Source organism: Talpa occidentalis, unplaced genomic scaffold (genome assembly GCF_014898055.3).
Source record: "Talpa occidentalis isolate TD23 unplaced genomic scaffold, MPIMG_talOcc4v2.1 talOcc4.14, whole genome shotgun sequence".
Lineage (NCBI taxonomy): Eukaryota > Metazoa > Chordata > Mammalia > Eulipotyphla > Talpidae > Talpa > Talpa occidentalis.
The window spans coordinates 60,757,413-60,783,996 of NW_023601433.1; the positions used below are offsets into that span (position 1 = coordinate 60,757,413).

Genomic DNA, 26,584 nt, shown 5'->3' on the forward strand with positions numbered 1-26,584 from the left:
TCGTACAGGTTGGCTTTGTCTCATCTGGAGCCAAAGGAACAAAGGTGCTAAACTCGTCTTATTTGCGTTTAATGAGCTGCAAGCAACCTCAATTATCGGAGGCAGGCCTAAATACCTTTTCGTTCCTTTTTACCAATTTTTCTCTAGTGTTTTATTCCCATCTATTCTTAGCACGCAAATTGCCCACCCAAACTGAAGTGTGGAAGTGTGGATGCTTCCCATAATTGATTTTCCCCCCAAAACATTACCAATAGGCTATTTATTTAAAGAGTAGTGATAAAGAAAGAGATTAATACCAATATTCTGTACCTTTGGTAAGCAATTTTGAGAGAACCTCCCCCAAATAAATTTACCTGTGCTGTTGATAAATCATTATCCTAAATCGAGTCAATTGCTTTTCATCGGGTGTTAAAGAGAGAGTAAAAATGTAGAGATCAAAAGAGAGGAAGAGGGCATTTTTATGGAACATTTGCTATTTGGCATTTGTTATTTTAATATCACAATAACCCTGTAGGTAGGGTTATGATCCCCATTTTAAAGAAACTGAGTCATAGACTTACTCAAGATCACAAAACTAGGTAATATGTTGAATCTATTATTATTTTCATTTTTTTTTTTTTTTTTTTTTTTTTAGTTAAAAGGACCAGAAATTAAGTTACTGAAGCATGTAGGGTGTCAGAAGCGCGGGAGGGTGAGAGAATTCACCAGAGCCAGAGCGGGGAGCAGAGCAGGCAGAAGGACCGAAGGACACTGCTGAGGGGAGCAGCGGGCGGCAGGAGAGGTCTGCGCGCCATGTGGGACCCTCCTCTGGTGGCCGGGGAGCAGCCGGGGATCGAACTGGCACCACAGAGGCCGCGGGCAGCTTCACAACCCAGCGCTCAACCGCTGCGCCACCGGGGAGGCCCTATTATTATTTTCAAATCTAACTCCAAAATTCAAGCTCTTTCTGCGATATTTCCCTGCCTTTATGCACACTGTTAGACTGAAAATGCTCCCGTGTTTTTTTTTTCCAAAGAAAAATATGAAACTAGCCACCAAAAAGCCTTCTGATGTGGAGATATCACTTGATACGGAAAAAACACATTGCTCTGAGTGTGTACTACACCTTGATTGAATCCAGCTCTATCTTTTAGAAGCCAATGTTTAATTTGATTAAGCTAGTTTGAGCTACCTGTTTCTTAATGCACCCAACTCATTTTTATATAACTAAAGTTTTTCAAACAACTTTGCCTCTGTCTGCTTAACATTCATTTCTAAAATGAATGTGTTGAGATGTATCCATTCTTACAAGAAATCTGTGTTGAAGATACATTTAAATATGTAACCAATAAGTAACTGTTGTAGAGCAACCCCGATACAAAACGGGGTGCCTGACTATCTCAGGACATCCTTTCCCCCTAACATAACTAGTTACTGAACTAAGTTGAAATTTGTCATGGAACTTTAAAACTGAAAATCAATTTACTAGCACTTGTTTTTATTAATTTCATCAAAAAAGAGGTGAGGCAATGTGAAATTACTCCTTTTTTAGATTTTAGTAAGTGATTAGTCAAAAGAGCAAATTAGATGGCCTTATAAAATGCTCAAAACACTATATAGCAAGTAGAGAAAGCTCAGTAAATGAGGTTATAATCTAAAGCAAGATGTCATTGGTAAATAAGCAAAAAAGTGAAATGGTTAGAATAAATACTACAAAGAAAATAAACAGGGTAATCTGTTAGGGAATACTGGACAGAGAAAAGGGTGGTTAGAAAAGTCTTCTTCAATGATGCAAATTTTGAAATAATACTCTAATTAGAAGGTCCATGTTATACAACTACAGATATCAAGTGGGCAAGTGCGATTCAGAGTAGAGTTCTGACCTAGAGATGAAAATCTGCAAATCATCAAATTGCTGTCTCAAATGTTCCCTAAAGAACAAATAATATGAGGACAGAGGAGTTCCTGTTGGATTGATGCCATGGGATCAATATTGAGACTTTGTAGGAGACAATTTAGTAAAGTAGTGGGGACAGATTGGAATAGTTAAAGACTAAATTGAAGATGGAAACATTGAAAACAGCTTATTTGAGAAATTTTATTGTGAAGCGCATAGAAAAGTCTAATGTGAGGAAGGATTTTGTTTTTATCTTTTACTTTTTATCTTTGTGTGTGTGTTCCCATGTTCTAAATTGGGGGTAAGGTACTCAGCTTGAAAGAATTGTGAGGGAGGGCCTCCCTGGTAGCACATGGGTTAAGTGCTGCACTGTGAAGCAATCCGCAGCCTCTGCAGCATGAGTTCGATCCCAGGCAGGCCAGGAGCAACCCTTATGGTGCAGAAAACCTCTTCTGTCTCACCCGCTGCTCCCCTCAGCAGTGTATTTCAGTCAGTCTGCCTGTTCTGCTCCCTGCTCTGTCTCTGGTGAATCCTTTCACCTCCCTTCCCCCACATCTCTGGCCTGTACCCCAGCTCTTGTATGCATAAATAAATAAATCTTTAAAAAAAAAAAACAGAAAGAATTGTGAGGGAGAAATTGTGGGTGATTTAGTGAGAAAAAACAACGAAAGAAAAACTTGGAGAGTGTAAAAGCAAAGGAGACACACAGGTCTTGCCAGGTCTTGCTGAGAACCTACTTTATTAAGTAAAATCAACCACCTACAAATTCCAATTTCTACAGAAGAGATGTAGAATTAGATTTAATCAGGATTGTTGTTTTTACTCCATGAGCGTAATAGCAGAGAAAAAGGGAATTGGGAGTGCATGCAAGAGAATGATTATAACAGAGGTCTGTGGACACTAAGGATGAGAAGAAGGGAAGTTAAAGGAAATGAGGTACTAGTATGAGTGTGAATGGGGCTAAGGGATTGATAGGAACAGAGCTTAAAAAAAAAAAAAGTGAGAAAGAGCCAAAATTTCAGTGACTTCAAGGGAAAAGACGGACATCAGAAAGTAGTTGTGAAGAGCTGCAGCAGCTAGGCATATAGACAGAAGGAACAAGTACAATATCCCAAAATAGAAAAGATAAAAATAAAAAGAAATTCTATTATTTTTGTCTAAATGGCTCATACTGCAAAGCCCTTTGTGCCAGCCCACTTTGGAAGCCACTGATAAGGTCAAATTCAGAGTCCTCAGCAAGAGCCCTTCATAATGTGTAACTCTTGCCTATGTTCTGAGTTTCTGCCACATCTCCAAGTTCCACCCAAAACAAATAACCTATACATATAGGACTTCCTCTCCCTTTGCGCACATGTCATGACTTTGCCTGGAATTCCCTTTTCCCCATGAATGTTTTCAGACTAATAGCTCACACCTGACTTCCTCAGGGAAACCATTGTTACTACCACTGCCTCACACATATGGAATTAGGTCCCTGCCCCTACCTGGCTTCCCATGGTAGCCTCTGAACATCTCAATTATAACCTTAATTATATTATACTGGAAAAATTGCTTTGTGTTTGTTTCCCCCATTGAGACTGTGAGCTTCTTGAAGCTGTGATTTGTAGTGCATTCATTTTGTGTCCTAAGACCATAGAAGGCATTTAATAATTTTTTTAAAGATTTATTTATTTATTTATACAAGAACCAAGGTACAGGCCAGATTCATTGGAGGGTGAGAGGATTCACCAGAGACAAAGTAGGGAACAGAACAGGCAGACTGATGAAACAAACAAACAAACAAACAAACAAACAAATAAATAAATAAATAAATAAAAAATAAATAGCAAAGATAGTCAAATACAGTTTTTTAGGCCTGAGTCTTTACACCTTCCATTCCCTATTCTATTGCTTTGATGCCTATTATATTAAAAAGAACATTATTCATTTTAGATATTTGTCCTTATCAAATATCCATTCTTAACAAAGTCTACAATAAAATAATTTTTTAAAGATTTATTTATTTATGCACGCAAGAGGCTGGGGTACAGGACAGAGGTGTGGGGGGGTGAGAGGATTCACCAGAGACAGAGTGGGGAGCGACCAGGCAGATTGACTGAAACACACTGCTGAGGGAAGCAGCAGGCGAGTCAGAAGATGTCTGCTGAGCCATGTGGGTAGCCCCCTGGCCTGGTAGGTGCTGCAGTGGCTGCGGATAGCTTCATATATTGCATCTTAACCCCTGCGCCACCAGGGAGGCACCTCTTAGTTTTCATATCTGATCATTACATCCTATATTCTACATCTCCATTAATTCATTTACTCACTCAGTGTATCGGGTGCTAGGGATAGAGCAAAGAAGAAGAGAGACATAATTCCCACACTCTTGTAGTTTACAGTTTAGTGGGAGAGTCACAATGGAGTCACATCATACTCACATGAATTTAATCAACCATTTATCTTGGACCCCCAAATCTGCCTGTTTTAATTGGATTCTGCCATCTACTGCATAAAAACAAAACAGACTCTATTGTATGAAACATTCCATAGAAAAGTACTTTAATACAATTAGTGTGCAATAAAGAGAAGAGAAAGAATATAGTTAAAATAATTTCCAATGAAACACCCAAAGTTACCATTCCCTCTGGTAAATACCCAGCCAAACAGGGTTGACCCAAAGTGGGGTCACCGAGGCCCTGAAGCTTGCTGCTAGTCTAAGGCACCTTCTGACTGGGAACCAGAGGAAAGGGGCAGAAGGGGCTGGGCTAATCTGGAAGGGAAAAAGCAAAATCAAAATATAAGAGAGATAAAGTCTGCCATTGTCAGCCTCCGCACAGGTCTCTCGCCCACATCTCAAGTGTCTCCTTCCATGTTCCACAAGTCCCTGGTGCAATTCTAAGGCCGAAAAGCAAGTGCAGTTTCTTTACATGTCTGTCTGTCCTATTTGCCTCCTCCAGGTTTTCTTCCTGGTCCCCTTTTATTTCTTCCCAAGTGCTTTTCCCGGTCTCTTCTGGCTTCTTGTGGATGCTCAGCTCCACCCTTTCTTGGTGGGACAGGGAACCTAGAATCTCCCCTTTATGTGGCTATCACACTATTACATTATCACACCTATACTTTTCTAGCCTTTTGGAAAGTCTTACCATGTCTCAAAACCTCGTTCAGACATCTGTGCTCATGATATATCTCTTTCTTGCATGTTTTTACCCCTGTCTGCATTTGCCTTGTTCTTCATCCCTGAAAATTCTGTGTAGAGCCTTCAACTTGGCAGTTTCCCTAACACACCCGATGTGCTGGCTGCTGCTCTTCTGTGACTGCAGGGCACCTGCCTGTGCCTGCATTGTGGCATCTCTCATACTGTGTGTTGGGTTCAGTTCGCAACTAGACTGAGAACTGATTAAGAGCAGGCATTGTATTTATCATCTCTGTATCACAGCAGTGCACTCTGTGGGAATGGTGGCTGATGCATGAGTAGGAAAGATATCTTGATCTTATAGATAATGTTCTTAGGAATATGGACTATACCAGCACAACAGACTGGAATAATGGAAAACTGGGGAAGGATTCAAATTTCCTCTCTTCCCTCCTAGATTGACAAAGTTAAAGGTGAGTGATAGGATTAAAAAGTTTGAGATAGACCAGTGGAGAATCTCAAATAGCTCTACAAAAGGTGGGGTATTGATTTTCTCTCCTTCATATGACCTTTCCATTTCACAACCCTTAGTCTCACATATATGTGATTGTTCTCTGAGGCGTCCAGCAGAGGGGTGGCAGATGATTATGTTATCAGATTCTGGGTTCCAGAGCTCTCAGAGAAATAGGAATAAGGAAGACTCTACTCCTCCAGGCACCAAGCAAGGTTTTACTGACACTTCTGCAGTTTAGCACATCGAAGGCCACATGGGGGACAGGGTCAGTGTGTCTTCCAGAGAAAAGGGTGGTTTTAGTTAATCAGTTTAAACCAAGCATAATTAAGGGGCTGGATCCTTTCTCTGTTCTGAGATCATTTGTAATCTCCTTGTGCCTGTGACCCCTTGCTATCTTGGTGGATTCTTTATCCTTAGCCTAGAGGGGTTGTTAACTTAAAGGGCATAACAATGGTAAAAGCATTTTGTCCCTAAAGGGGGTGAAGGGATTTCTTCCTAGAAATAAGGATAGTCACTATCAGTGTGCAGGTATTTCACTTGCCTCTCATCTCCAGTGAAGAAAATGTGCCTTTTCACTTTGCAATGGCCTGGTCGGCCTCAGCCTGTGTTAATGTCCAGTACCATGCCTCTTCCCCAAGACTCCCCAGCTCTGTCTCCTGCCTAACACAATTAGCCCTGGCAGGAGCCTACAGAATATACAGAAATATGCAAGTTTTGTACAGGTAAACCCAGAGCGCTCAACACGGGTCACTTTCCCAAGTCCAGGGCCACCTCTGCTTCCAGGACCTCCCGAGTCCTGCGGGATGCCTGGGCGTGGCCTCGCGGGGTGGACCTCTGCCCGGGGAAGGCTCGGGGGGGGGGGGGGGGCCGGCCAATCAGGCGCGGGGGCGTTGTCCCGGGGCGGGCTCCCGCCTCCCGCCGCCCGCGCGGCCCAGCCACGGGTTCCCAGGGGCCCAGCAGCTGCACTCGCTCCCTGGCGACGGCTCCCTCGGTGCTCCCCAGTGTTCAGACCTGGCGGAACATGGCCTCGGCCACTGTCACAGCTGCAAGGAGGGGCCTCGGCCGGGGTCCTCGGCTCCTCTTCCGGCGTGGCTACCAGACAGAAAAGGGCGTCTACGGCTACCGACCAAGGAAGCCAGAGAGTCTGGAGCCCCGGGGCGGTCTGGCGCGCCCCCCAGGTCTGGGCTGGGTGGGAGCTGTGGGCTGGGGATGCTGGGGAGTGTGTGTGTTGGAGGGAAGAGGGGGTATGTCGAGTGTCTGGAGGCACGCCTGCAGGTAGGAAGGAAGGAGAGGTGGGGTGCAGAAATGAGTGGGTGTTTTCAATGTTGGGGTTACCTCCTGTGCAGCCTCCCTTATTAGGGATCCTTAAGGTCGGAGTCTCAGCTTAGGTGCTGTGTTTTCGTCACCTTTTCACCTTCCAAGTTCAGACTGGTTTTGTGAATTCTTATCTTTTCTATTACTTGACTGTAATGCGTGGGAATTTAGCTTTCTTCTAAGACCAAGCTTCGGAAAAAGTTTTGATGCCTCCCACTTACAAACTCTCCTCCAGTTTATCCAGTGATAATTTTCTAGGCCTTCTCCAAGGCTCTTGTGTCAGTGGCTTGTGCGGGAATGGGGCTGTACTGCTCTGGGGAAGAGGCAGTTAGTGGGTGATCTAGGATCACAGCGTAGTATTTATTATTTATTTGTATCCTATACCTAACTAGCCTCTTACTCTAATTTCAGAGTTTAAAACTCTTTGTTGACTATAGAACCATTTTACTGGTGCTTTTAATGAATTAAGAGACATAAACTTCTGTTACATGTTCATGTACAAGAAACTAATTTTGAGAATTTGGTTTATGCCCCAGAGATATTTTATATTTATTCATCCTCATAGAAGATAAATACAGATTGATTATTAGAAGAAAATCATTTGGCATCTTTGGTCAAATTATTAGATTAGTAATGAAGACAGCCTTCATCATCTAAATCCCTGATCTTTGAATCTTACATTACACACTGAAGCCTCACTACTTTACTCTTAATCTCAGTATTCTCAGTAATACTTAGAATAAACCTGATTTCTCTCTGTTGAATGCAATGGGATTTCTTTCTTTTGTTCTTTTTTTTTTTTTTTTTTTTTAAAGATTTATTTATTTATTTATACAAGCACTGGGTACAGTCAGAAGCGCGGGAGGGTGAGAGAATTCACCAGAGCCAGAGCAGGGAGCAGAACAGGCAGACTGACGAAGTACACTGCTGAGGGGAGCAGCGGGCAGCAGGAGAGGTCTGCTTGCCATGTGGGACCCTCACCTGATGGCCGGGGATTGAACTGGCGCTGCATAGGCTGCGGGCAGCTTTGCAACCCAGCGCTCAACCACTGCGCCACCGGGGAGGCCCTCTTTTGTTCTTTTAAAGAATTGTTTTTCATGCATACAAGAGCTGGGGTGCAGGCCAGAGGTGCAGGGGGTGAGAGGATTCACCAGAGACAAGAATGGGGAGCAGAACAGGCAGATCTACTGAAATACACTTCTGAGAGGAGCAGTGGGTGAGACAGGAGAGGTCTGCTGCACCATGTAGGTTTTAGCTCCCTGGCTGGGGATCGAACTCATGCTGCAGTGGCTGGTGATAGCTTGATAGCTTGATAGTGGTCTGACTTAACGTCTGTGCTACCAGGAAGGCCCCAAGTGTTAAAAATCTTTTGTGCTACTTGGGGAACAAAAGTAAAATTAACACTGGGAAGCAACTGTTTCTTGCACAGTTACAGGATCTAGCTTAAGAAATTTTTTTACTAAGGTAAAACTTTATTTTTATTTTCCTTATTTTTTTAAAACTTCAATTAAAACTTAAGGGCAAGTGAGTCATTTTGTAACTTTTTGTCAAAATTACCATTGCATGTAGATCTTCTTAGAACTTATCGCAAAGAATAATAACTTTCTGTGATGATTATCTCCTAGTGGGCTGTTTGGGTAAGAGGGAAGTATCCCACTGGCCAGAACTTTGTTAAATGTCTCTATCTGCAGAGACTGGAATGCATAGTCTTTATTCAGAGTGGCCATGAACCAACTGAAAATGATTTTGTGAGAAAGGAGGAACATAGATAATAGAAAATAATAAGCAACCACTATACCCTACTCCCTTGGCAACTCAAATAGCTTCCTATATATAGAATGTATTCTCCTGCTTCCTGAAATCCTGGATCCAAGTCAAAGTCCATGCTGTTTGGAGGATATGCAGTCCCTTCTATCAGTTATGGCAGTGGATCTTCATGATCTGGACTTCTGTGAATTCCCATCACATAGACACACATTCAATACACAAAGAAACTCCTATTTTATTTATTTTTTAAAAAGATCTTTATTTATGCATACAAGAACTGGGGTACAGGCCAGAGGTGCGGGGGTGAGAGGATCCACCAGAGACAGAGTGGGGAACAGAACAGGCAGATCGACTGAAATAACTGCTGAGGGGAGCAGTGGGTGAGACAGGAGAGGTCTGCTGCACCATGTGGGTTTCTCCCTGGCCAGGGATTGATCTCATGCTGCTGTGGCTGCGGTCAGCTTTATAGGTTGCATCTTAACCCCTTGCACCACCAGGGAGACCCGAAACTCCTATTTAAAAAAAAAAAAAATGAGGGCTCAACAGCAGTTATCCGATCCTCTTGGAGAGAAATGATAAAGCTTTTTGATGTGGCCATGTAGTACAGTATGTTCACTTATTTATTTTGTTCCTTTCCTCTGCTTTTTGTCCATTCCCCTGATTTTGCCTTAAGGGTTCTTTATCCATTTATCTTTTTGCTGATTGAATACCTCCAATTTGACCTCAACTTTCTGCCAAAAGTGAAAGGAAACTGCAAACACACACTACTGAGCTACAGGCCTCAGAACCATAGTCTGCCTTTCAGAATATCACTGGTGCCAGTTGTACCAAATGTTTTGTCAGGTAGCATAACAGTGCACACCAGCTTTCGCGGCTGAAATATCTGGCTCTCACCCTCCACCTGATCACTAGCCAGGGTCATATGCACCTCTGTACCAAATTCTGTTAGATAGGATGGGTTTAGGGACTGTGATAGAGACCTGGAATAACATGATGCAAGATAAGTTAAAGTCTGATCAGGTTTGAGAGCCGTGCTCTCCAAAGTCACGGGGGGTTAGACTCCTTCTGTTTCTTCACTGTCCTTTGGGTGTTGCTTTCAACTCTAGTCCAGGATGGCTCACTACTATCTACATGTGCTGGTCAGCAGGATGGAGGAAAGGAAGACGGAAAGAGAACACTCTTCCTTCTAGAGGCAGGATCCAGAAGGTTCAGATATGACTTCTACTACTTTCTCACCGGCCAAAACTTAGTCATATGGCTACATTGGCTGTGTGGAAGTGGGGGAAGTGTGTGTCTATTTTGATTGGCCATACGCTCAACTGTCTGCTACTCTGAAAGAGAAGAGAGTTATACCAGCCTCTGCTACAGATATATTGTTGAAATCTGGGGCAAACAACCCAACTTCAACTGTTTCAACTCATTCTTAATATCAAAGTTTGAGGGGCCTCCCTGGTGGCACAAGGGGTTAAGCACTGCACTATGAAGCAATCCGCAGCCTCTGCAGCACGAATTCAATCCCCGACCAGCCAGGGAGCAACCCACATGGCGAGGCAGCCTCTCCTGTCTCGCCCACTGCTCCCCTCAGCAGTGTATTTCGTCAATCTGCCTGTTCTTCTCCCCACTCTGTCTCTGGTGAATCCTCTCACCCCCTGCATCTCTGGCCTGTACCCCAGCTCTTGTATGCATTAATAAATCTTTAAAAAAAATTTGAGCACTATACTTCCCAAAACCTTGCTTTCTTTACCTTTTCACTACCTAGAATCCTAGTCTAGGCCTTTAATTCTGGTCTCCCCCTCACTTCCCCTCTCCCCACCAAATAGTTTAATTCAGGTGTTTTTAACCTGCTCCCACGGAGCTCTATGAAAATGTTCTCAGGGTCTGTGTACTTTGCACAGCTCTGCATGTGTATCTGTTTCCAGGTAAATGGCCCATAGATTTTATTGAGGTCTCAAAGAGATTTGTGCCTTCCAGATGATAAAACTGCTGGCTTCACAGCTATTGTGATTTATAGCCTAGTCCAGTCTTTCTAAAACATTGGTTATACTGAGTCATTTTCCTACTCACGTCTACATAGGCTCTACTTTGCCTCTCAGAACAAGTTTTAGCTTGATATGCAATGCTAACCTTCATGTTTTGGGGCCCATTGTGCTTTCAGTTCTTACCTATCTTTGACATAAAACCCCCCACATTCCCTACCTGTATCCAAAGCTCCCCTCCCTCATTCTGTCCTCCTCCACTTCCCCCAGCCCAGGTCTCTTCCCATCTCTTCCATGAAATCTTTCCAGATAAGTCCATGTACTCCCTTAATTCTCAGTGTGCAGTCTCTAGGACGCTGCAGAACTTTTCCAACTTATGTGCAGTTTTGTGTAAGGATCATCTTCTTACATTGTAAGATCTTGCCTGGTGAAGAGACTGCCTTATATTCCTCTCAGCTCTACAATTAAAAGAGTGTTTATGAAATGATCTGTTCCTATTGAGAAATAGAAAAAGGATTCTGTACATGCAATTTATTTATGATATTTAGTGCATCTGAATTTTGCATGAATAGCCTTAACACTGAGAATTAAGAAAGGAAGCACAACACACACTTACTATGTTACTACGTTTTAGAAAAAGTACTCCTTTTTTTTTTTTTTGGCTGATGATAACAATGAAGCCTTGCCAGATTTTCCCTTACTTTTATGTAAGGAAAAACAGTCTATGATCAGTTTTATTAATTAAACCAGGAGGCTGATGAAGGGACTTGGTTTGATTGGTGCTAATCTTTTTCATGACACCTGCCTATATCAGGAATAACAGAACTAGTATGATGAATCATGTACTTAACTCTTGTGTATTGGCAAAGTAAATCAAAGGACAAACTCCAGTGAAAATGGACACATGGAATCTTCCCCCATCAAAGGTGACATAGTGAAGTAGAAGGAGGGGTCATCACAGTTGTGTTGTGTCTCTTTTCCTCTATGCTCTTTGTCAGCCTTCTTTCTTCCTATGTGTATCTTGGCTAAAAGTGAAAGCTTCATAGGATGACTACACCTTTCACTAAGACCTTCATTATGTTAGACTTTAAAGAGATAATGAATTTGCTTCTACTAACCTTGTGGATGGCAGTGGTTTGCTAGTTAAAATTTGACCTGTGATGAGTGTTCTTTGTAGCTGGCTGTTAGCAACAGCTTGTACTTTAACCTCTGTAAACCTCAATTTCTAAGTAAACTAGATTTTTTTGATCAACAATCCCAATTTAAAAGAGGTAGATTTAGGGGTGCTGACTCATAGGAATACATTTTACTGTGGGGAATTTGGGCCCAGGAGGGGATGAGCGCCATAAGATCCAAACAAGTGTGTAGTGGTTACTGACCCTGAGCTTTAATAATTGAAGTGAGGTCATTGGTGTGTTTCATGTTAGAAATAACAGGTGTCTTTACTGGAATCATAACAAAAAAGGTTGAGAGAACTATTATTGCATGAGAGAAACTATAGTTTCTGGGAGCACCAATGCAGACCAATACAAGCTAATGACATTAATTCTTGTACACTTTTTTTTTAATCTGAAAGGCTTCTAGTTCTGTCATTCTTTTGCTCTGTACTTTACTTTTTACTTTTAAAAAAAAAAGATTTATTTATTTATGCATACAAGAACTGGGGTACAGGCCAGAGGTGATCGAACTCGAACTCGTGCTGCAGTGGCTGTGGATAGCTTCATAGATTGTGTGGTAACCCCTTGTGCCACCAGGGAGGTCCTCCTTTTTACCTTTTATTATGGTAAAATGGATAAACTACTGGATTGAAGTTAAACACACTTGAATTTACATTTCAGCTTCAATACAAACACACTTGTTCACATTCCACTTTCTTCATTACCTGTGTCACCTCTTAAAAGCCACTAAACCTCTTTAGGTCTTGATGTATGCTTCTGCACGTAATGACACCTATTTAACAGATGTTGCAAGGCCTGGGTAAAATGGTATGTGTGAAAAACCTAGTGTGGTGCATAGCAGAAGATAGTATTCAACAGTTGATCACTATCATTTATTATCAATCTGTGATCCTTGTTTAGCTGTCATGGCCATGATTTAAGGAGGGATTAGAAAAACAGGAAACATCAGAAAATCTTTCTATTTAAATTTGTTGCTATTTTATTGTTGCTATTTTATTTATTGCTATTTTATTGTTTATTGTTTTTTTTTTTTTTTTTTTGCAGGGGAGAGGGTTGGTGGTTTGTTTGTTTGTTTTTCCCTAAGTAAGAAATACCTGGCAGAAAAAAATCTGTTTTATAAACATGCTGTGTTTGACATGGGAAGGGAGAGTATTGGTATAGAATGAAATCAGTTGTATGGTCTAGGTCTCTGAGTTTGTTGTACAGAAAGACTATTCTGGTACAAATTAATTTGACTTTATAATACGTTTTTCTATGAAATTCCTTCATTGAAGCTATATGCAGCCATCTCATTTTAATAGGGTTCTAAGAGATTCCAATTAGGATTTTCCCATCCTAGAGTCTTCAATGTTTTAATAAATGTCCAAAACTCCTGCATACCTTAAGTATATGCATCTGTAATGGAAATCGAACTGTGGGAATGCACTGGGTATTTTTTGGGGGCAGTTCATAACCACATGATGAAAGATGTTGACTTTTAGTTTAAGTACTAAGTTCAACAAAATTATCTGCAGTGAGAAAAGAAAACTAGGATCTTGCCAATGACAGAGAGCCTAGGGAAGACTGTTCATTAAAAGGCCCGCATGGGGTGATGCTTTAGATGTGGTCTATCAGGATTTTAGCTTCAAATATGTAGGTGTCTTATTTCATAAAACAACTGGATAATTTGAATAAGATCCAGTAACCTCCAACCTAAAATCTGTTCATTTACTGGAATTGTTTGATCATTAATTTACTAGACATAGTATGATCCTTCTGAATGCCATATTAGTGTAAACACACCTTTTACATATTATATATAATATACATATGGTCTTTCCTCTCAGCCTGTGGCAAGTAAAGAGGTATATTTTGCAATACCCTGAATACAAACCAGATCTGCTAACTTTTTTTAGGTTCTAAAAATAAAAATAGGGCCTTCCTGGTGGTGCAAGGGGTTAAGTCTCCGCAATATGAAGCTGTCAGTAGCCACTGCAGCACCAGTTGGATCCCTGGCAGGCCAGGGAGCAACCCACATGGCGCAGCAGACCTCTCCTGTTGTGCCTGCTGCTCTCCTCAGCAGTGTATTTCAGTAAGACTGCCTGTTCTGGTCTCCATTCTGTCTCTGGTGAATTCTCTCACCCCCTGAATCTCTGGCCTGTGCCCCAGCTCTTGTATGCATAAATAAATAAATCTAAAAAAAAAAAATGTAAAAAAAAAAATGTGTAAGTCCATAAAGCTTTCTTTGAAAAACTGATTTTATGGGAACTTCCTAAACTGTTCATATTGTTTTATTTTTCCCCTGAATTAGTTGATCATGGTCTTGCCAGGTTGGTGACAGTATACTGTGAGCATGGTCATAAAGCTGCCAAAATCAACCCCCTCTTTGCTGGACAAGCCCTGCAGGAGAATGTGCCAGAAATCCAAGCCCTTGTGCAGACTCTACAGGGACCCTTTAATACCACAGGTAAAACCCATTAGCAACACACTGTCCATCTGACAGTTGGCTGAGCTCCTTTCTCTATTTTTGCATAACCCACTTGCTGATGGAGCTGAGATTTCATTGGGTACAAGAAGACAATGAGGGGTGCATTAAAGCACTGTCTGGGAGGAACAGTCTTGAGATTCTAGAATGGTTTTTTAATAGGGCACATTTTTCATTCAAAAGTGTTTTGACCAAAGAAGACATACAAATGGCCAACATGTATATGAAAGGTGCTCAACATTACTCATCATCAGGCAAATGCAAATCAAAATTGCAATGAGATATCACTTCATACTTATAAGAATGGCTGTGTTAAAGAGGATATAGAGAAAAGAGAACTCTCTATAACGTTGGTGGGAATATGTTGGTACAGTCATTATGGCAAACAGTGTGGAGATTCCACAAAAAAATTAAAAATAGAAATTCCACAAGATCCAGCAATCCCACGTTTGGGTATTTTTCTAAAGGAATTGAAATCAACATCTCAAAGAGATATCTGACCCCCGTGTTCATTACAATACCAAGGATCTAAAATTTATTGTCAGAAAACATAAGCAATATAAAGTGAATGTTGGCTTGTTAAACTCATATTGTAAATTTAGGCAAATAACTGATAAAATGACTTGGTGCTGAGTTATTGACATATTACAGACCTTCCTTTTCTTTGACAGGTATTCAGAGAGAGATTTATTTTTACCTTAACATGTTGCTATCAATATTAATTTATATTAAGATCATCTGTTCAGTAATAGACATTGCCTTACAGATATTAATAGACATTTCAAATAAAAGTAGAACATACAATTTGTAGCTCCAAAGCAGATGAATGATAGTTTTCAAATTTTAGTTTGAAATTATAATAGAATTACAATTTGGTATAAAGTAGAATGCTCTGTCCTTGTGAAGAAAGATTTTTCCCCTTCTCCTAGTTTTATTGCAGTTTTCCTTTAAGGAAAATTTAGGTAAGCATTGATAATGGTGCAAGTTTTTCAGAATGAAATGCTCTGAATTGAAATAATTATTTTGTTATATCCTATAGTTGGTTACATAGTTAATTTTCTAAAAGTATCCCTTTGATTCCATTTTATAGGATTATTGAGCATGGGGAAGGACGAAGCCTCTCTTGAGGAAGTATTAGCTTATCTCAACCAAATTTACTGTGGGCAGATTTCTATCGAAACCTCCCAACTTCAGAGCCAGAAGGAGAAAGACTGGTTTGCCAAGCGGTTTGAGGAACTGAAAAAGGAGACATTTACCACAGAAGAGCGAAAACATCTGTCAAAATTAATGCTGGAATCCCAGGTATAAAAATAGCAACTCATATCAACGGATCAGGCCTACAAAGATATGTAAATATGGGAGAGAATGAAAAGATATAAATATCTACCAAGATCTATAAATATTGAAGAGAGAGAATTAAGACATTAACTTTCTGAATATATCCCTGCTTATCCACATCAACTTAGTTTTCCTCTGAGTAAACATACTTTTATACATTTTTTATTCATTCTGTAAAAGATTGTGAATCTTTAAGATCTTCTCTTTTCATTACCAGAAGTTCAAAAAGGAAATATTCTTGAAGGAGACTATTAAATTAATAGAATAGAATCTATGCAAGGGCTGTGAGCCTGACACAGGCATATCATGATGACAACAAACCTGTTCTCAATAATTTGAGTAGTTGGCTGGTTTGCAGCCTTAATGGAAGAGGCAGCAGGACTCTAGGGCTTAACCTCACCCTAGAACACATTTGCAAGGGATTCCTCTGGGAGAAGTTAGTCTACCACTCAAGTTATTTTCTCTGCCATCCCTAGTCCTGTGTGGTGTCCTGGGCCAGCCTTCCCTGCTATGCTCTGCTGGACTTCTCTGTGTCTGGAATCTGTAGTGAGAGGCCACTGCTGCACCCACTTGAAGTGGTGTGGGGTGTCCTTACAGCACATAAACGTGTCTGATTTTCATCTGAGCTGTGGACTATCTCCCTGCGACTGATGTGTCTGACATGATGTTCGTAGGAATTTGACCACTTTTTGGCCACCAAGTTTGCCACAGTAAAGCGATATGGAGGCGAAGGAGCTGAAAGCATGATGGGCTTTTTCCATGAGTTGCTGAAAATGTCAGCCTATGGTGGAATCACTGATGTCATTATTGGGATGCCCCATAGAGGAAGACTCAACTTATTAACAGGTCTTCTGCAATTCCCTCCAGAGGTAAGGTACTTTCTATGTTTCTTACCACTGATCTATAATTGACTGTAATAGAATGAAACGGATAGTAATAATTCCTTTTAGAAAATTAACTAAGCTGATGGACCAGGAGATAGCTTAGTTAATGTCATTGGATAGAACTGCTTTAAGGTTGGTTCTCTATATATTCTTATGAATTCTTTCTTTTCCCAGAGAAGTTGGCAGGAGTTAGTATCCTTAAGGATGATGTGACTAGATAAATTCTCTTCTTTCAAGTGTACTTTTTGTTTTTCAATTTTATTTATTTTTGTGTAGAAGAGCAGGGGCGTAGGCCAGAGGTGCGGGGGGTGAGACAATTCACCAGAAACAGAGTGGGGAGCAGAACAGGTGGATCTAGTGAAATACACTGCTGAGAGGAGCAGCGGGCAAGACAGGAGAGGTCTGCTGTACCATGTGGGTTAGCTCCCTGGCCAGAAATTGAACTCATGCCACAATGGCTGGCTATAGGTTGATAGTGCTGACATTTTAACCCCTGTGCCACCAGGGAGGCCCCAATATATCTTTATTTAGGGAATCTCATATTTTGATTCCTTCCATTGTACATTACAAAGTTTGAATCATAACCTTCAAAATATTTCTTTAATGAGAACTTTTACTTAATATACTAGTTGTATATGTTAGCCCATGCAGTATAAATTTTTTGGATCTGACTTGTCTAAGTGGTGTAAGTCATCTCTTACCTAAATAGGATTAAGTTCAATTCTATTTTCTTGTCTACCTTTAACAAGATTATTATGAAGTTCTTTTGGAAAATTTTCTTATTGCAAGGAAGAGGTAACTCTTTGTGATGGTGGATTCAAAGTTTTGGCATTTTATTTGTTGTGAAGATTTCCAAATATTTTTGTGCATTTGAGCACACAATAATACATAGTATTAATAATTATAAAAGCATGTATGTAAATTTTTTATTGTATAGCAGTATAAGATTTTCCTTAGTCTCTTGTGGATGTTTATCATAATCTTTTACTCATAATAGCTGATGTTTCGTAAAATGCGAGGCTTGAGTGAATTTCCAGAAAATATCTCAGCCACTGGGGATGTCCTGTCTCATCTGACCTCCTCTGTGGACCTGGACTTTGGGGCACACCATCCCCTCCACGTGACAATGCTGCCTAACCCTTCACACCTAGAAGCTGTTAACCCAGTGGCTGTCGGGAAGACTCGTGGAAGACAGCAGTCCCGACAGGATGGGGATTACTCTCCAGACAGTGGTGCTCAACCTGGCGACAGAGTCATTTGTTTACAGGTAATTGTAGCTTTAGGAAGTGAGGCCAGAGGTTGGGATGACCAGGAGAAAGAGTGTTCTGGTTGACTGATCAAAGGGCATGGTAGACATTCAAGATAAAACCAAGATAGACTTTTGGGAAGATTCTCTATTAAAAAATTAATAGCAGAGGTGAGGTCATCAGTTCTTTAGGTCAGACACTTTAGACGGAGGCTCCCCCTGTTTTTTTCTTTCTGAGTTCTAATTCAGCTGGTATTGACTAGCATTACTGCTACTTCTAAGAGGACAGATGTCCTTACTTCTCTGCAAGTATCCACATGTCTAACGAGGCTACAAGAGTTTGGACTTATTTCATTTGTTTGTTTTAAAACAAAGACTTCTGGTAGTAAGGCAAACAAAGCAAATTACTAGTGTGGTTCTTGCTTTCTCTAACCTCTTTGTTTAGTAACCCAACAGGAAGCTTTTAGAGTTTTGTTTGTGGGTCACATTTTTTTTACAAGAATTCTGGGTGGTATTGCCTTAGTTATCAGTAACTAGTCTTCAAGCCCAATAGAAATAGATGTCTGGGGCCTCCCCGGTGGCGCAGCGGTTGAGCGCTGGGTTGCGAAGCTGCCCGCAGCCTCTGTGGCACCGGTTCAATCCCCGGCTGCTCCCCGGCCACCGGAGGAGGGTCCCACATGGCGCGCAGAACTCTCCTGCCGCCCGCTGCTCCCCTCAGCAGTGTACTTTGGTCCTTCTGCCTGCTCTGCCCTGCTCTGGCTCTGGTGAATTCTCTCACCCTCCCATGCTTCTGACTGTACCCAGTGCATGTGTAAACAAAACAAACAAACAAACAAACAAATAAATAAATAAAACATGCCTCTATTAAAAAAAAAAAAGAAATAGATGTCTGTAAGGCAGTAGAATATTTGCTACGTATACAAATAACCACATTATCTTATTCATGCTAATTTTCCATGGATCAGAAACTTCCAGTGACTAAATTCTTAGCAGGCAGAATTGGATTTGATTATGACATGATTTTATGATATTATGAATAAGCATATCTAAATAGAAACTTTCACACCATCAGTCAGACATTCTCTTTATGTCCCACTTGACTTAGTTCATGATACTCTAAGATATTTCAGTCATTCGTATTTACCCAGCACATAAACACATCTTAAGACGGACATCTGAAGTAAGAGGCGAAATGGCATTTTCTTTAGTGATGAGAACCCTTTTTTTGTCTACTTTCTGTTCCAAGATTATTAGCCTGATATGTCTGTACATCTCTTATCTTGCTTGATACACATTCTAATTTTTTGTGGGGCCTGTAAAATTGGAGCCCATAGATAATGGTGGGTGAGATTCCTCATGCCCCCATTTCTAGCTGTCTTCTGTTTATCTGGGCCTCGATCTGGTGGAAGTGGATTCTCAGTTGTGATCCTTTGTGTCCAAATCCCAGCCATGTTGGGATGTTGGGTTGATTTGCTTCCACCTCCCCTAGCATTGGTTTGTACTTATAGACCTCACTCCTTCAAAGATTAGGGGGAACAATGGGGCAGTTTCTCTCTTTTTTCTTTAAAGATTTATTTATGTGTACAAGAACTGGGGTGCAGGCAAGAGATGCAGGGTGGGAGGCGAGAGGATTCACCAGAGACAGAGTGGGGAACAGAACAGGCAGACCGACTGAAATACACTGCTGAGGGGAGCAGCAGGGCGAGACAGGAGAGGTCTGCTTTCCCTGCTCTCTGGCTGGCAGGGGATGGAACTTGTGCTGAAGAGGCTGCGGATTGCTTCATAGTGCGGAGCTTAATCCCTTGTGCCACCAGGGAGGCCCCAGTTTCTCTTTTGATTTAAGAAGGAAAATGAAATTAGTAAATGACAAATGTATGCTTTAGTGCTGCGAATGCTAAAACTAAAATAAAACAATGCATGTTGGGCCTCCCTGGTGTCGCAGAGGGTTGAGCGCAGTGCCGTGAAGCTGTCTGCAGCCTCTGCAGTGCCGGTTTTATTCCTGGCTGGCCAGGGAGATTCCCACATGGCGCAGCAGACCTCTCCTGTCTCGACCGCTGCTCCCCTCAACAGTGTATTTCGGTCCTTCTGCCTTTTCTGCTCTCTGCTCTGTCTCTGGTGAATTCTCTCACCCTCCCGCACCTCTGGCCTGTACCCCAGTGCTTGTATAAATAAATAAATCTTTAAAAAAAACAACAACAATGCATGTTATGAACAGATGTTAGGTTCTTAGCAAGGCTTCTGCTATAATAGTTTCTCAAAAGGAGCAGTGAGGCACAAATCTCTCTCTTTTGTTTTGCTGGTCTCCCTTTACATCATTACCCACAAGACATCCCATCACCAAAGAGTAAGGAATAATCAGATGCCAGGAACTCCTCGACCTACGTGCACTACTGTGTGGCTTATGGCTGGACACTAAATGTAGTATGGTATAGAAAAGAGAAGGACTCTGGAATCAGTAAGACCAGAGTGTGAATCTTAACCTTGGCGTGCTTGGTTTTATTACTTAGATTTTCTGTATCTCATGGGTAAATGGGAATATATTATGTTCCTTATAGTTTTCTGAGGATTAAATCAGAACATGTATGTAATAATTCCTTGAGCCAGGAAAAGACTTGTTGAAATAAGTAGGGTAAACAGAGGTATCTCAGAAAGTCTGGTGTCTAACATATGAAATGTATATATGCTTTTGTTCAGAGCCTTGGTTTTCTCATCTGTGACTTCCTTTCTGATACCTAGTTGTTGAGCAGACTAATAGAGAAAATGTGTTGTACTGAGGAGAAAATGTAAGGGTATGTTATTATTAGGCATAGATACTACAAAATATGAGTCATCCCTACGGGCCCTAGAAATTAGGAAGGTGTGGGCTAGAAATTTCACATAGTCAAAGCAGTGTTTCCTTAGGCAAATTTTATGCTTATAAAGAAATAACATTTAAAGACATTTTCAATGTCATTTGAAAAAAATATACTTCCAATTGTTATTTATTCATTCATATTTAGGTCTTGCACTTTTTTTTTATTAGAGCCACATTAGTTATCTTGTATTAGGGCTTATCAGGTCATTTTGTTCTTTATTTCAGCAATTTGGCTGTTTATAACATTAGCCTTCTAGCACGAAATTATTACAGTTCACATTTGCCTTTAGACCATCTGACATCTACAATTCCATCATTATTTGCTTTCAACTTTTTTAAAATCTCCCCCTTTCCTACTACCTCTGTCTACCAGGTTTCATAATGATCTAGCAGGCATCTGTTTCCAGAATAATAGCACATTTTTGACGTTTTCTCATAGTAATATTTTATATTCCTCAAAGCTTTCTTTCACTGATGTATGATAGACTTCCCCCCTCACCTCCTGTCTTTGCTCTCACCTCACTCTCTTTTATGTTCACAACAGTTGACAACACACCTAGTGAGGATTAGCTGATGTGAGCTATATGCAGTTTCCTTCCAGAGGGCAGCATGATTCTGGAAGAGTTCAAAGTGTGCACTTTTCCTTTTGTCTTACAGGCTGTATTCCCCCCGCAAGCTTCTAGTAAAGCTTGTTTTCCTTCTCCACCTCCAGTAGCCCTTCGTTCTATGGTTCTGTTGAATTGACTAGAATCTTTGCTTAAGTGATGGGTATAGGTGATGATGAAGGACGGAATGAGTAGGTCAGCTGGTAGTGGCTACAATAGGAAAAGAACTGATGTAACCGCTTTGAAAGTTGCTTGAGATCAACCTAACCATTCCAGAAAATCTTGTAACGAGCAGATTTTTAGGAGGGCAGGAAAACAGTGGGAGGGTGGTTGTTTACATTTCTGTTGTAATTTGCAAACAATGTTTTTCAATATAACAACCTAAATTTCTCAATCCCTTATGTTCTTTTTCTTTTTTCTTCTCCGTGATTTAGGTTCACGGTGATGCCTCTTTCTGTGGTCAAGGGATTGTTCCTGAAACATTTACACTCTCTAATCTCCCACATTTCAGAATTGGTGGGAGTGTCCATCTGATTGTGAATAACCAGCTGGGCTATACCACTCCAGCAGAGAGGGGAAGGTCTTCCTTATACTGTAGTGATATTGGTAGGTAACACAAGGCTGAGTCAATGTCACTGCATCAGAAAACATATTTCTGGAGGAATTTCTAGTTCACTCAGAACAGTGAACCTCACTGGATATTCCATCTTACCTTTTTTTTAAGATTTATTTTTTATTTATTTTATGCATACAAGAACTGGGGTACAGGCCAGAGGTGTGGGGGTAAAAGGATTCACCAGAAACAGAGTGGGGATCAGAACAGGCAGATCTACTGAAGTCCACTGCTGAGGTGAGCAGTGGGTGAGACAGGAGAGGTCTGCTGTGCCATGTGGGTTAGTTCCCTGGGCTGGGATCAAATTCATGCCTCAGTGGCTGGTGATGGCTTGATAGCACTGAGACTTTAACCCCTGCACCACCATAGAGGTCCCCATCTTACATTTTGGATCAGATGTGGTAAGTAGTCACCAACAGTGTTGTTATGTTAATATTTCTTTGAAAGTCTGAATAGGAACCTTAAATTCCAAGGAAATTGCAACTTAGAGGTACAATCTCTAATTGCTTAAATATCCAGTGAAATGTCTGGTAGAAACATGAGATCAACACAATTAATACAACATTAAAAGTAATTGTTTTTTAGGATATTCAAATTTGGAATACCCAACATTTTAGATAAAAGGCTGATGTTCAACCAGTAAATTTGGCTAGATGGTCTCCTTAGAGATCAGATATTAAGAGGCAAAGTCAACTTGCTTTGGCCTGTGGAAATTGGTTGTGTTAAGGTAGGGTTTTTATTATTCATACTATATTCACAGAGCTGTAAGAACTGTCAGATGGTAGGAAATATTCTGTTTTTATACCCAAAGTCTGGCCTGGATGTCTTTTGGGGCTATGCAAGCTTTTTGTGATTTGTTTGATAAAGATATTAAAATACATTCTGGGTCTAGGATGTGTTTTTTAATGATCCTTTCATCTTGGAGGGAAGAACATTGCAGTAACAAAATAGATGTGATATTATGCACTAGGCATGTTAAGCACTTAGTGTGTATTAACTTATTTAATCTTTATGATACTACTTAGAAAGAGAAACTATTATCTCATTGTTATAACTGGAGACTGAGACTCATAACTTTACCAAAGTTATAAGTCTCAAAACTGGGAGTTGAACTCATTCTTATCATCTGGACCCCAAATTAGTGGTTCTTAACAACCAAGCCAAACTACCCCCCAGGAAATGGGCTGTCTCCTAACACAGGCAATAGGAGTTGGAGTTGGATTATTGTCTTTCAGGGTTAGCTGGCCTGCTTCATCATGGTCTTTTCTTCCTCAGGGAAACTTGTGGGCTGTGCCATCATCCATGTCAATGGAGATAGCCCAGAGGAAGTGGTCCGTGCCACACGACTAGCTTTTGAATACCAGCGCCAGTTCCGGAAAGATGTGATTATTGATTTGTTGTGCTACAGGCAGTGGGGCCACAATGAGTTGGATGAGCCCTTCTTCACCAACCCAGCCATGTACAAAATCATCAGGTACAATGATAAACATTCACCAACCCGGCCATGTACAAAATTGTCAGGTGTAATGATAAACTTTTGTCTGAAGCCCCTGTCTCATATAGTGCTTGCATTATTAGTGTTATTATTTTTAAAGATTTTATTTATTTATACATACAAGAACTGGGGTACAGGCCAAAGGCCTGGGGGTGGTGGTGAGAGGATTCACCAGAGACAGAGTGGGGAAGAGAACAGGCAGATTGACTGAAATACACTGCTGAGGGGAGCAGCGGGCGAGCATGCTGCACCATGTGGGTAACTCCCTGGTCGGGGATCGAACTTGTGCTGCAGTGACTGCGGATTTCTTCATAGGTTGCGTCTTAACCTCTTGTGCCACCAGGGAGGCCCTCGCATTATTATTTTTATTAGACACTCTCAAGGTGACCAACTCTCTTTTTTTTGCCTGGAACATGAACTTTCAGTCTTAAACTGGGACAGTCTTGGTGACATTTTATGAGCTTTTCTAGTCACAGGTAGCAGACTGCTATGGGAAGAACACACTTGGCTTTTCCTTCAAAGTCTGAACTTAGCTGAATTACTTGAATTACATCAAGACTTCATGTAAAGGAATCTATCCTGCCAATTTCTCCCTTTGGTCAAGATTAAATATGATATTTATGAACAAACTTTATAGTTCAAAGTGTTATATGACTATTCCATAACATCTGTGGTTGTTGTAAAACTCAAGTGCTCATGATTCTAGTTACAGGGATTTTAAAGCCACCTGAAACAGATGTTGGCAACTTTGGGTTCCATACTTTTTTAAATAAAGGGGTGCCAGATGGATAGCCAATCTAGTTAGGTCCTGTAAATTCTTTTTCCAGAATTACCATTCCCTGGAAAACTCTATTACTAATTAATTCTACCTGGCTGTAGACAAAAGCTTCTAAATTTGTTTTTCTTGCTTGCCTGGAAAAGGTGGATTCTCACCACTCCCTGGTTTTAATAAATAACTTGTTGCATAAAAGGCACATAACATAAATGGACTATATTAAAGTGAGCAAGTCAGTGGCTTTTAGTACATTCACAATATTGTGCAACCACCCTCTCTAATTCCAAAAGACTTCCTATGTGACTTTTATAACTATGATACTTCATAATACCTTTGACAATGACTCAGTCTGTCTCTCTTAGATATTTACAAATCAGGTTGATTTTTCTCCCTTTTTCTTGAACAGAGCCCGAAAGAGTATCCCAGATACATATGCAGAACACCTCATTGCCAAAGGACTAATGACCCAGGAGGAGGTGTCAGAAATCAAAGCAACCTACTATGCAAAATTAAATGACCATTTAACCAACATGGCCAACTACAGCCCCCCTGCCACTAACCTGCAGGCCCACTGGCAGGACCTGGTTCAGCCAGAAGCTTGCATTACCACCTGGAACACGGGTGTGCCCCTCGACCTCCTACGCTTTATTGCCAAGAAGTCTGTAGAGGTGCCAGAGGAACTCCAGATGCATAGTCACCTTCTGAAGATGTATGTTCAGGTAGGGAGCACTGACATCTCTGGTTATCCTTTGTTCTTCTTGTGCAGGAAGACAATTGATGTTGCTGCACAATTGCTGGTTGTTTAGTTGGCCTATTCATTTGGCAAATCTTGACTGTGTGTCTTTATGTTCTGGGGACCCAGCCTAGTCGTATTTTGGTAATAAGAGTCAAGTTCAGTTTAAGTTCAATTTTATCTATGCCCACCTTTCCTCTATGAATATTTACACTTCCTTAATGTGTATATATCATGTTTAAGCATCTGTATATGTTTAACATTACATGCTCGGTATTAAAAAGATACAACAGTATGTAGTAATGCCTGTTTTGAGTCTTCTGATCATTGAGCAGAAAATACTTTCATTCTTTAGTATGTTTTAAAAAATAATCTTGTAAACTTCATAAAACCAACAAAAATCAACACATATGCCCTTGAAGGCAAGCCTCTAGGCCCTTAAAAAGTTGAGGTTTTCCATATTGTTTATTTTTTTTAAAGATTTATTTATTTTTGCATACACGAGCTGGGGTACAGCCCAGAGATGCGGGGTAGGGGGTGAGAGGATTCACCAGAGACAGGGTGGGGAACAGAACAAGCAGACTGACTGAAATACACTGCTGAGGGGAGCAACGGGCGAGACAGGTGAGGTCTGCTGCGCCATGTGGGTTACTCCCTGGCCGGGGATCGAACTCTTGCTGCAGAGGCTGAGGGCAGTTTCATAGTGCAGTGCTTAATCCCTTGCACCACCAGGCACATATTGTTTAATGTTAAATATAGGATGATAAATTCTCTTGGTTTGCCTGGGAATCGGGGGTTTCCTAGAACATGGGACTTTCAGTACTAAAACTTAGGCAATAAGGCTTTGAAGGCTTTCATCTTTCTTGAACCTGGATGAAAAAAAACTTTGCCCTCTGAATTATTTTCAAATATTAGCTTCATTTTTGTTTTTTTAATAAGTGTAGAAATTATTTTTGAAATCTATATACTCACCATCAGCAGAAGAAATAGAACATTACCAGCCCATTTTCCCATGTCCCCCTCCTTCATGCTATCTCCCTCCATTCAGCTGCAGGGTTAATCACTAACCTGCTTGTTTTGCCTGTTTTAAAATATCATTTAATTGCATTAGACTCCTGTGGCCTTAACATTCTGTTTTATTTAACAGTAAGTTTCTATTATGTTGTTGCATTTTATATTTTTAACTTAGCGTGAAAAAAGGTGCAGACTCTTTTTTTTTTAAGATTTATTTATTTATTTGTACAAGAACTGGGGTACAGGCCAGATGCGCGGGAGGTTGAGAGGATTCACCAGAGACTGAGCGGGGAACAGAACAGGCAGACTGACCAAAATACACTGCTGAGGGGAGCAGCCGGTGAGACAGGAGAGGCCTGCCGCGCCATGTGGAACCCTTGCTGGCTGGCTGGGATCGAACCGGCGCTGTAGAAGCTGCGGACAGCTTCACAGCGCTGCACTCAACCTCCTGAGCCACCAGGGGAGGTCCAAGGTGCGGCCTCTTAAAAGTTTCTTTTTTGTTCCTCTTCAATTTTACAGTCCAGAATGGAGAAGGTGATGGATGGAACAAAGTTAGACTGGGCCACAGCAGAAGCTCTTGCCTTGGGCTCATTACTTGCTCAAGGTAAGACTTTTCTGTTTAGCTGCATAGCTGGTAGGGAATGCCTTGTATGGTATTTGTTATATATATAAAACCTGTGGTTTTCAGTTACAATAACCTATCTTTGCAATATTATTTTATCTGAATTAAGTGGTGTTGACAACTTTCTTTTCTTTTTTTTCTTTTATATATTTTTTTACATCATTTTTCATTTTTGTACAATGTATTGCATTTTCGTCTTGGGAATAG

The 26,584-nt window shown here is 40.9% G+C and overlaps 1 protein-coding gene across 2 annotated transcripts in view; it reads left to right on the top strand.

Moving 5' to 3' along the window:
- Positions 1-6,437: 6,437 nt before the first annotated feature.
- DHTKD1 (dehydrogenase E1 and transketolase domain containing 1) overlaps positions 6,438-26,584 on the top strand; it is a 39,141-nt gene continuing 18,994 nt past the window's right edge. For both annotated transcript variants that reach the window (XM_037510607.2, XM_037510608.2), the window contains exons 1-9: positions 6,438-6,677; positions 14,025-14,180; positions 15,289-15,500; positions 16,211-16,405; positions 17,418-17,687; positions 21,560-21,731; positions 23,014-23,212; positions 24,415-24,727; positions 26,275-26,359. In XM_037510607.2, the coding sequence (XP_037366504.1) occupies positions 6,521-6,677; positions 14,025-14,180; positions 15,289-15,500; positions 16,211-16,405; positions 17,418-17,687; positions 21,560-21,731; positions 23,014-23,212; positions 24,415-24,727; positions 26,275-26,359 (1,759 nt within the window). In that variant the 5' untranslated portion in view covers positions 6,438-6,520. The remainder of the gene's footprint in view (positions 6,678-14,024; positions 14,181-15,288; positions 15,501-16,210; positions 16,406-17,417; positions 17,688-21,559; positions 21,732-23,013; positions 23,213-24,414; positions 24,728-26,274; positions 26,360-26,584) is intronic.